This window comes from Alosa alosa, chromosome 14 (genome assembly GCF_017589495.1).
Source record: "Alosa alosa isolate M-15738 ecotype Scorff River chromosome 14, AALO_Geno_1.1, whole genome shotgun sequence".
Taxonomy (NCBI): Eukaryota; Metazoa; Chordata; class Actinopteri; order Clupeiformes; family Clupeidae; genus Alosa; species Alosa alosa.
In genome coordinates this window covers 10,349,861-10,361,470 of record NC_063202.1, presented here as the reverse complement: position 1 = coordinate 10,361,470, position 11,610 = coordinate 10,349,861, and the positions used below count along the sequence as shown (strand labels likewise).

At 45.2% G+C, this 11,610-nt stretch overlaps 1 protein-coding gene across 1 annotated transcript in view; it reads right to left on the bottom strand.

Annotated features, from left to right (window-relative positions):
- The window catches only part of usp47 (ubiquitin specific peptidase 47), a 22,725-nt gene extending 11,288 nt beyond the window's left edge, over nucleotides 1–11,437 (bottom strand). Inside the window, exons 1-11 of the mRNA XM_048263686.1 lie at nucleotides 11,178–11,437; nucleotides 7,020–7,079; nucleotides 5,545–5,739; nucleotides 4,207–4,324; nucleotides 3,764–3,916; nucleotides 3,135–3,231; nucleotides 2,866–3,014; nucleotides 2,563–2,642; nucleotides 826–975; nucleotides 526–621; nucleotides 125–277 (exon numbers count right to left, since the gene is read on the bottom strand). Of these exons, the coding sequence (XP_048119643.1) occupies nucleotides 125–277; nucleotides 526–621; nucleotides 826–975; nucleotides 2,563–2,642; nucleotides 2,866–3,014; nucleotides 3,135–3,231; nucleotides 3,764–3,916; nucleotides 4,207–4,324; nucleotides 5,545–5,739; nucleotides 7,020–7,079; nucleotides 11,178–11,222 (1,296 nt within the window). The 5' untranslated portion in view covers nucleotides 11,223–11,437. The remainder of the gene's footprint in view (nucleotides 1–124; nucleotides 278–525; nucleotides 622–825; nucleotides 976–2,562; nucleotides 2,643–2,865; nucleotides 3,015–3,134; nucleotides 3,232–3,763; nucleotides 3,917–4,206; nucleotides 4,325–5,544; nucleotides 5,740–7,019; nucleotides 7,080–11,177) is intronic.
- Between the last annotated feature and the right edge of the window lie 173 nt (nucleotides 11,438–11,610).

The following is an 11,610-nucleotide window of genomic DNA, read 5'->3' as shown; positions in this document are numbered from 1 at the left end:
TAATCATGTCCTTATGTAGAGAGATTAAAAGCATTATTAGCACGAGCTACAGAAGGTCTACATTTGAAATGTATCAACGGAGACAAATGAAGGAATTGTTCACCCTGGGTTTCGGGTCGCTCACCTCATCCTCCACATCGATGAAGGGGCTCATGTCGAGCTCCTCAGGGAAGGTCATGCGGTCATTGAGCTTGATGCGGTGCATAGTGGTGTAGTCAAAGTCAAAGCGTTTCAGCTGCAGGGTCAGCAGGTAGGGAAAGTGCAGAAACCTCAGGCCCTGCAGAAGGCAGATGGACACAAAAGAGCCCAATGAGGAGAGCTGTCCAAAGCTGTCCACTTAAAGCAGAGAACATTTCTGTGCCTGAACTTAAGAGGACTTTTCAAAGTCGTTTGAAAGGTAAAGATATAGCTGATTGACAGCAGGTAGCAGACCACTTTATCAAAAACAACACAGACTCACAACAGGCTCCATTTGAAAGGCTATTTAACCAGAGGGAAAGAACAACCTCCTGGGCTGAGGCTCACCTTGCGGGCATCACATTTCTTCTTGCAGCGCTCGCAGAAGTACTGGTTGGGTCCGTCCAGAGTCTCAGGCTGGACGAAGGCCTGCAGAGCCTCCTCCTGTGAACCCCCACGCAGGGACAAAATCAGCAGTTAGACACAAAGCAACGGCAATTAGCCATGGGCTGCATCGACACCACCCAACTAACTAAAGCCACTGTCCCCAAGCAGTGTGAACTCATCTGACTTCTGAGCTGTAAAACTCTGAATGCACCACGCCACGTGTGTGTGGTGTGGTGTGGTGGTGGTGGTGGTGGAACTCACCACACTCCCAAAGGCCTGGCTGGACCCAAACGGCCGGATGACGAGAGGGATGTCCAGGTACGTGTCGATCCTCCAGCTCTCGTAGCCACACTCCAGACAGCGCACGTAGTCCTTGAGCTTGCCCTGATACAGCTGGTTGATCAGATCCGCCTGGACACACAAGAGAGTGGACTCAGACGAGGAACAATGGACTCATAACAACGGACTCATGTACCCATTCCCAAAGCACCACATACTTTTCATCAAAGTGGACAATGAACACTCAATAAGCACTTTGACCGTTACCCACTCACATTAATGCCATCATTAGTTTGCCTACAATGTTGGTATAGTTTACATTCCATGACCCACACTCCACCCTGCCCCCAAATCATGCTGCCCTTTGCCCTGGCCATGGTACATCTGGCTGGGGCACCTGCACTGTATGCCGGCGACCGGGGTTCGATTCCCGCCCCGTGGTCCTTTCCGGATTCCACCCCGACTCTCTCTACCACTCCCTTCCTGTCATTCTCTACTGTCCTGTCTCATTAAAGGCATAAAAAGGCCAAATATATATATATATATATATATATATATATATATATATATATATATATATATATATATATATATATATATATATATACACACACACACACACAAATCATGCTGCCCTGCTGTGCTGTTTGCAGAACCTTGTAGGTGGGCCTTAAAAGACAACTGACCCTGGCCTCTTGTTTGGGTGTGGGTGAGTGGAGACACAGCACGAATCAGTCAAGTGTGTCGGCGGCACTCAGCTGAGCCGAGCGCCTCCTTAAGCGTCCTACATACTCGCCGTTCCCGACCTGTAGCGCGACAATGTGACGTCACGGGAGCGCCGTAACCATTTATACTCGTGCGTTGTGGTCGCGACACTAGTTGCAATATTCTCCTGGACAGAGGTGTCGCTGTTGTGAAAAGGCTAACGCTAACTACGTTACACAGTAGAAGAAGCTGTCAGAAGCATTGGCAGTACTGTGATGGTACTCCAGAATTTGGTTGCTGCTATTCACAACTACCATCATCATTATCATCTAGTTTCCAAGGCGTGTGCGTTTCTATTCTTTCCTCTTAATTCCATGTGTTACATCTCTCTCTGATAGCTTCATTAACATATGCAGCAAACTATTTAAAAATCACGAACTCTCGCTGGTAACCTAGCCAGGTTAATTTCCCTCTCTTTTCAAACTGACTATTCAAACATCATGTTTATTCAAGATGTGGGCTAGGCAAAAATGCCTGAATGTGGTTGATGTCTGTATAGAGGCACGCATGCTCCCTGATCTTGGCTTCAAGCTCATCCTGCTTGTCGCGTGCATCTGAAATAAAATCTCCTGTGCACGACCTGCCTGTGCGAGGCTGAAATTTCTCGTGCGACAGGGGAAATTACGCAATTTTGACGTCACATTGTCGCGCTACCGGTCGCGAGCGGCGAGTATGTAGTACCCTTTAATGAATGCCTCACACTCCCCGGCGCTCACATGAGTCCAGCGTGGCCGGCCACACCTCGGAGCGCTGGGTGTTTACACAAACCGCCCCAGATCAGAAATAGCTGACCTCGAGACTTTTCGCCACTTTCTCTGCCTTTTCCACACAAGCCTCTTTGTTCTGTGTCCCCGGGGGAGGGCTCCCATTGGCTGAGGATTAGTGTTGACTAAATGCAAATGGGTGGGGCTTGGGGAGGGGCTATGTGTGTGTGAGGGGGTGCATGAGATCTACCTGCTCAGTCTGCTTCCACTTCTGCTCAAGGGCGTCGAACATGACCCGGCACAGCTCTTGTACGTCATGCTGCTGCCAGGCTAAAAAACACATGCGCACACAGACACAGACACGGACACGGTCAAAGTAAAAAAATGCAACAACTAAGAGCTGTGTTTCACAATACCAGATACATCCTTGGGGGTAAAGTGCAATTGTTTTTCTAAAGGCTTCCCTGAGTGTTACGGTGTACATGTAAGGGATGTTCCTGTAGAGGTGTATGTGTGTGTGTGTATGTGTGTGTGTGGGGGGGCACGGACTCACCCTCGCTGCTGTCCCAGCCGAAGCTCCGCGTGACATCTGTGGTCTCGATGGCACGCTTCTTGCTGGTCTGCAGAAGCACAAAGAGTCTCTGCAGCTGGTATGGGATACTGGTGACCGGGTCCTCCTCCGACTCCGACTCAAACTCCCAACTAGGGACAGGCAACAACATGACCATTAGTTTTCTGAAGATAAAACCTTCACTCTCTCACACACACACACACAAAATTGGACATGAATGGGCTCATGCATCCTGGTGAAAAGTAGCTCACTTGTACAGTGCATTTCGGAACTCCGGAGTCATGAACAGTGTCTGCAGAAGGCTGTTCAGGTAGCACGTCATGGCCTGATTGACCAACCCCACATACCCTGTGAGGGAGAGAGGACACGTAGGCCGAAAGAGACAAAAGAAAGCAAGTCAGGTGAGTGACCGGCTACAGGTGACTGAGCAGGAGCCGTATCTTTTTTCTCATGCATGTTCCTTTGTGCAGGAGGAGGTGGAGGAGGCAGGGCTGAGGGCCCACCACAATATCAACAATGACCACCACACAATGATTTTCCATGTTGTACTATTTCAATTGGATGGAATTCTTTCATTGTAGAGCTATGTGCAGTGCACCTTTGTGTCTCTCCTTGTTTCTTTGTCTCTCAAAGAACCTACATGCACGTTTAAAGAAAACATCCTGCAAGGCATAGAAGACGACTTGCTAAATTGTGCTTAAATCTGGTTAGCATCATAACCCCGTTGTGCAAATTTGTTTAAAAACTTTTGCATTCAAGTTAATTCTGCAAACCCACCACCACAAATAGAAATAGAATTCTGTGGGAAACACTGTATCTTTTTTCTCATGCATGTTCCTTTGTGGAGGAGGAGGTGGTGGAGGCAGGACGGAGGACCTACCGGTCTCAGACTTGTTGAGGATGGAGGAATACGAGTAGCTGGGACTGCTGTAGTCGCTGCTGCAGCCCACGGTGCCGTCTCTGGGCAGTGGCCCGATGAAGCGGTCCTGGGAGCTGTCGTCCAATCCGCTGCTGTCCGCCCGTGTGCTTCGTCCTGTACACAGTCAGGTACACAGAGTCAGGGCAAACATAGAGGTCAACCCCCGCATCCAATCACGCTCATGTGGCAAATCACTTTTATAATGCTTATAATCTATTAAAAGCAGTAACATTAACAACGAATTGCCCCGTCAATTGCATTAGGGAATATTTCATTTTAGTGCTGATCGTTAAGCAAACACTCAGCGTGTGCAACACAATGAGATAAGCAAACTTCTAAGCTGTTTGAGACCCGGTTTGGCCAGCGTGGGTGTGTGTGTGAGAGTGTGTGAGTGCAGCGCCCACTCACAGAGGCGATCTGTGGCTGCTCCCCATCCTTATCGATCAGCTGGAGAAAGTTCTTCTTGCCCGCCTCGAACCCCGACTCCACCAAGGTCATCTCACTGGCCTGGTCCAGGGGCGCCTGGGGGGGGAGGAGGAAGAGGAGGAAGACCACAGACGGCCAGTTAAGACCAGAGAGGGGAAAGTCGCTGTAAGAAGCCTGCTCTCGTCTGCCTACTGGGAACAACGGCTCGCTGCCAAGTCTGAGCAAGGGAAGTGATGGGATAAGGTATGCGTCTGCTCTCAAATGCTCTTTTTTGTGAGGTGAAGCCCATGCCGTGGCCTGCAGGTGTGCAAGCTGAGCTCGTTCTGCTGAATGCGTCTCAGAGTCAACTGAGCGTCAGGCGAAGATTACATTATTCAGCCTTTTGTGAGCATGACTATTAAAAACCCGGGAACGTCTGGCAGACCCTGATAAGCAGCTTGTCAGTGAGAGAACTTTCCCTGTTACACCCTGCTGTATGCCCGTTGCTGGAAAATGCACTAGTGTGGGATTCAGGCTGAAAGGCCATATCGGTAATTCAAAACAAATGATTTTGGTATCGGTACCGTATCGGTATGACAAATGATACTGAATAAAAATAGTGGACTCTATAGGCTTAGTATCTCACAGAGACTGGTCAAATGCACTGCCTTATCTAAGTTCCTGCGTCCATGTGAGGCCTGTATATGGTAGAGGAGCGGAGAAAGGCTGGCCAGGCGTGGAAAGCGGTCTAATCCACTGACCTACTCAGTGAGCTAACTCCAGCCCAGGCACCTGTGCTCAGGGTCAGCGGCAGGATTAGCATGTGGCCAGGCGAAAAACAGCACACTCATGACACACACACACACACACACACACACACACACACAGCACAGAGAATGCACACACACACACACACACACAGACATGCACACACACACACACACACACACACACACAAACACGCGGCCTTCATTACTCTTAAGCACCCTGAGCTCAGGAGGGGGGGCCTTGTAATCATAATCATCAGTAAACACTATGATGCAGTTAAAAATACACCGCTCATACAGGCCTAGCCTTGTATTTTCTGACACCCCCAAAACTCCACCAAGAGAGTCACTATATATATGATAGTTACTATATATACACACAACTAAGCACATTTTTATTAACATTTAGGCCTAAAGTATTGCATACAATAATATGCAATAAAATAACAGACAAGATTGATGGACACTGTATGTATTTCACTGTTAATAGGGACTTCACCCCTCATCAGTGCTGTGGTTAGTGGTATGTTTGGCCACTGAACAAATGGCATGGCATAAATGGCCACTCACCATGTCCGCTGTGTTGCCCCAGGCCAAGTCAAAGGTGCCGTTCACATAGCCAGCCTTGTGGGCCACATCCTCGAAAAGTTTGGAGAGGGTTGTGGAGGCCGGCAGGTTAAGGGTCAGACGCTCATTGACCGTCTTGGCATTGGTGGTATCCTGGACGATGCACAGCACACGAGGCTCCTCAGCTGCACTCTCTATCTGCTTGGGACACACACACAGCGTGTAAGCGCTGAGCTAATGCATACATGACACAGACATGCAGACTTGCAAAGCAATATGCACCATAACTTAGCATAACACTTTAGCATAACACACCATTTCATTAGTATGGATCTGTTATAATAAATCTGACAGAACTGGACAAAGACCTCACATGTGAAAACATGCCTAGTCAACCATCAGTCTCACAGTTCCACAGCAAATCAAACAGATATTCCTCAAACATTAACACACAGGAAAGGGCAGCAGACATGACCTGCACAAAACTGGAGCAGCCTGCTTGTGCAATGCAGTCTTAATACGACCTACTGTAGACCTTGTTACATTAAGCTCTCCAAAGACACAGCTTAAAATTGACGACTCTGAGGCATACAAAAGACGTGGAGATGGAGGACCATCAAGCTGCCTGTGCGTAGCCAAACCCCGGCCAAAACACGTCTGTCAAAACCAGTGGCCGAGAACTCATGCGGGAACAATACACTGACATGCCTGTTAGTAGGAAACAAATCACCTGCTGAAAAACTTTCAATATGCACCAAACAAGGCTCGGCAACAACAGATTTGAACGTGATTTAGGAACACGGCCAGCTATGCTCAGTCACCAAGACCATTTTTTTTAAGATCTCCCTGAAAAAGGGCTTTGTTCTCCATTTCTTTCCTCCAAGAGGCTGAAGCTCCTCTCCTTTAGCACCACTGCCAAGGGCCTATTGTTGACTGCACAGCGCTACACCGCTCATATTACTGATACTAATAAAACCTACGGCTGCCCAGTTCCAAGAATGATGTAAGAGACACGTTTCTTGGATATTGGTGAGTTGGGGGCAGTGTTTGCAGCTAAGCATGGGGAAAAACAACTGGGACAGGGAAGGGGATCACTTGACTTGAGCAATGGCTTGGCAGCCAGGCTGTGTTTTGCTTTCTATAGACTACACCCACCACTCTCTTTTGAGGAGGTAGCTGCTACAGAGTATATTATTAGCCTTTCAGATGCTAGCAAGTCTACCATCAGTTTGTCTGTACTAGATTGTGTTGCTGGGTTCAGGGCTCTTGAAAATGAGTGTGTTGTGGGTCAAAGGTTAGTGGGGAAAAACACTAGCAAACAAGCACTCTGGGGACCCAGCATGCACAGGCACGCAGAGGCTCCATGACTTCCACTCTTTCACTCACAGATAAATTGAGATAGAGATAGATAAAGACAGAGAACACACACACACACACACACCACGCTCACACGCAAGTGCAATGTTAGCAGAAGCTACCTGAGAATATCTCTGCTTCATTTCCTCAAAAATGCTTTGTCTGCAACTCCAAAACAGCCCCTGGAGCCAAAAAAACATGACTGAGGGCTTATTTTGTTTCTTTCTTTCTTTCTTCAAAGTGTGACAAAGACAAAGAAATGTTAGGCTACAGTGATGCTGTTGTTAGCATTGCCCAGACTCTAAATATCACAAGACTCTGGGAATTCTCTCGCAGGTCATTTTCATTCACGCCTCCGTAAGATTGTTGGAAAAGAGAGGGGGGAGCATCGGAATCTGGCAATCTTGGCTAAATCTGACAGCTTGCTGCTCCAAAAGTCCCAGAGATGTCGATACACAGTGCGGTATTATCAGCTTAGGGGGTATTTTTATCATGGATAATATCACAAGGTGCGGACATAAGGACGCCTGTGCGCTCACTGGCACAGAGAAGCACAGAGTTAAGCAGGCCAGGAATCAGATGAACACAGGTCACTTGGCAAAAACGATTACGGTTTATTTCGGCTACCCTATACTTTGTCCAGCTGGCATAATCTGCCAAATGTTTGTTTGTTTGTTTTTAAGAACATGCATGACAAATCATCTAGTGATTCCAGACGACAGGTTGACAGTAAAGAAATGAAAGATGATAAAAGTGAATCACACAATATATTCACAACGCAGCATGTAAAAACTGGAATGTGCAACAATCTGATTACATAGACATCCATAGGCCCTTAAGACTACACCTTAGTTTACAATCCAAACAAATTGGGCTCAATATTGTCTAATTGTTTAATTAAGCATAAAATAGGAGCAATGACATGGTAACATGTAAAGAAACTTAAGAGGTTAAATGAGATAAATGAAGGTTTACACTACCAAATATTGGGATAATGAGACTGAGGCATACAAATGAGATTTTTTTTAAAGCAGCTTTCACTTCCTGATTTAAGTACTTGTAGGAGTCTATTATAAGAGGAACACTCAGTGTGGATCATTTTAACTGGGGTTTTTAAGTTGTCAACTCATTACTCATGCAAGTGCTGGAACATGGTACAAAACCAAAACAGCGTCCACATAGAGGCTACCGAGTACTCTTTAGAAATAATCTGAAACGTAATTAATAGCCTACCTCTAGTATATTGACTAGCCTGACATCACAAGCCCACGGTCATAGTCATTTAACAGCAGCTAGCAGGTGGTCTACTGAAAAGGGCATCCCTGGCTCCTCAACCCACCTCAAGCAACCAATGGAGTTCATGAGAACAGGCCCTACAACAAACCTGAAGCCATCGATCTGGGTCTGCACCATCTAGGAACTAAAACAGCGAGACTGCCTAATACTGCAAATTCACACGTACAAATCAAAAATAAGAACTGAATGGTAAACCACACTGGCATTTAAAAGTATTGCATGGGTCAGTCATGTGTGTGCTTTCATCTCCACTGGTGGGACTGGACATGTGGAGCTAAGCCTGCCAAGGCCTTATGCCAGTGTGGACAGAGGTAGGGGTCCCTTCTGATAGTCACAGGAAGGGCCGGTTCTGTAAATATTATGACCCTACAGCAAACTGAAGCAATGGGCCAGAGAAGCAAAAGATCTCCTTTAGGTAGGGGTTGGTCAGGTGACTGGATGGGCCACTCAATGTGACCATTTTACACCTAGGAGATTTTTTTTCCCAGCTGCCAAAACATGAATTGTTTATTTCGACAATAGGCTACATATTCTAATAGTTGTCCGCATTATAAGTTCTATCCTGCTCCTGTTTGTGTCATGAACTGTAGCTTCAGTGTGAACTAATCAGGACACCTGACATCTGTGCATCTGAGGATTTGTACAAAAACGTTCTTGCTTTAAGCCACCAAGCAACTATCTGATATCTGATCATCAGCTAGTACCACCTTTACCTGCATCAGACTACAGGCTGTCCATTGAAATGGGAAGAATTTATGGCCTGCACTGCACATAACCCTGCTTCCTCAAACAAAGCAAACTCCAACAAGGAAACCAATCGTTGAATATTTCTCTTTCAACTGATATGCTGCACTGCACATACCCCGGCCTGTTTTCAGTCAAGAAGATGCTGATTTCCCCACAAAAGTACTATAATGATGGAGCAGAAACTCATAACTAGACAGGTCTATTGGCTTAAATAAGGTAGGCTACATCAAAGCACTATGACAGGACTAACATAATAAGTCAGAAAAAAACAAAGATGTAGTTTAGGCCTAGTTATTCTTTCTCAGAAAATATGTCATTGCTACATTTCAACAGCATTACATTGTTGCCAATATATACCAAGGATTCAATGAGTTTTTATTCATTACATAGAGATAAAATGTAAAACATGCAGTGAAATGCTATAGTTGTTCAACTCTGCCTTAAGGGTGTAGCCTATATTCTGACCATAAATTAGTAAAGAAAGAACATGTTTGTTCAAATCATTTGAACTCAACAAACTTATTGCAGTATTGTAGTCGAGTACTTTTATAATGCTCAGCAGAATTTAATCACAGTCATGGAAGGCCTCTTAGCTTGTTTCTTTTGTGACCATTATCAGCATAAGTTTTTCTAAAAGATTTTTGTTCCGTCCCTTTTAATCCACATAACCCATTCGAGAACTCCACAGAACCTGCAGAAGATAGACGCAAAGGCGACGTTTGGCGAGAAGTCTGTAGTTGCACATTGCTGCAGGACTAGAATCACCAACAGCTACATTCTTGAGTTCTGTGATTTGCACTTCAAACTGTAGACTTAGGAGATGATTGCTACTTAACTGCGAGTTAAAGATCTTCACAACCATATCTTAAAACAAGTATGTGTGCTGACAACTGGGAAATGGTCTCGAGTCTATTTTTAATTTTGGAAACATTTTTATAAAATCAATTTAAGACAGGGTATTACACCAGGAAATTAACACCAGATGATGTTTTTGTTTGGGTAGGCTAAATGTTACGTCCACGACTCAGATCTCTTTTCATAATGACAGTTCAAAATATATCACAGTTACAACTAGGCCTTGGCGATAAGTCTGCCACGACAACGTTGTTGGCTATTTGTTTTGTTCGTGCAATGACGCAATCACAGGTGCTTCCGTCAGACTTTCTTACCTAATACGGAACTAAGACGTCCAACATCCATGAACAGCCTTTCTAGTCAAATGGCTTATTTAGATAGATGTCGTACGTAGCTACTTTGAGTGGACGAAAATCCAGATAGCTCTGTAGTTATCGTGCTAAGTGTCATCAAAATCATTTAGTTAACGTTAACTGGCCAGGCGCTGTCCTGTCACTGCTTTCTCACGAGCACCATTTCAGAAAGCATAATTTACTGATGACCAGTTTGGTCACCAATCCGGATCACAACAATGAAGGCCCTAGAAGGTGGTTTGCAAATGTTGACAACGTTGACTCCCCAATTGAAAGCTACAACAGTTAGCCATGGGCTATTAGGCTGTTGTCATGTAAATGTCGCCTTTCAATTCTTCAGCACAACGGCAAATAACATCCGTCAAGTTTCCACCACTGATGTTAAAGCACTGCTGTCGTGTTTATTCCACTCTCATCAACAATGACTTGATTTAACACAGCCAGGACACGGAACTTGCTTATATTTTAATAAGATGGATTAAAATGGCTTTCTCAATGTTTAGCTAGCGTTTGTTAGCTGTAGACCCTATCCATCTAGCAAATGAGCTACGTGCTAGCTACCTGGCTAGCTAACTGGCTAGGTGCTGTAGCTAGTGACGTTAAGTTACAAAAACTATGGAACAATTAAAGTGGACATCTGTGCACTCTGGCTGTCATGCCTCTTCCATCTTCTCAATAACAAAACTGTAACGTTACATTCAACTTTTATCTCAATCAACAAGAGCAGAGAAATTAATATCTAGCTGGACAGTTGACCAACGTTATTACTCTTAGCTTGAACTGGCTTACTAGCTTGCTACTATTAGCCGTCCTGCTAACAAGCTTAAATACACAGCTAACATCAGCTAGCTAGCTAATTTGCCACTAGTTCGTACAATTCACTTGTAAGTTAGAAAGATCGATGTCAACGTCTACTAAACCCGTTTATTATGGACGTCCGTGGTGCTTAATTGATAACGTTATCTCGCACTCAATTGCCGAGGGCCCACTGATGCCAAAACCCGGTCACTCTGTATGTGATAATCTCACCTCTTTGGGTACGAGCTGGTTTTCTTCGCTGGGCACCATTTCCATTTGGGCGACAGTTTATACGGACATCTATCCCAAATCGGATGTCAACAGGAAATGTGAAGAGCGGTAACGTTATACACAAACATAATTTCAGTTTGGTTCAATCCAGTTGGGTATCTAAATCAAACTGAGCAGATAAAAACTTGCAATCAAACTAATCGCAGATACTTTCTTTTCAGTTCACCACCTATGCACAAACAGCAATCAATGGGGGTAAAAATGGCCGTTCGTCAGTTTCGCGAGAATTCGGCTCACAGGCTGTGCGTCACTTCCTAAACATCTTGCGTCTTGACATCACCTGTCTATTCATGTGCACAACAGCATAATAATAATAACAACAACAACAATAATAATAATAATAATAATAATAATAATACAATCCTGTAGTGCT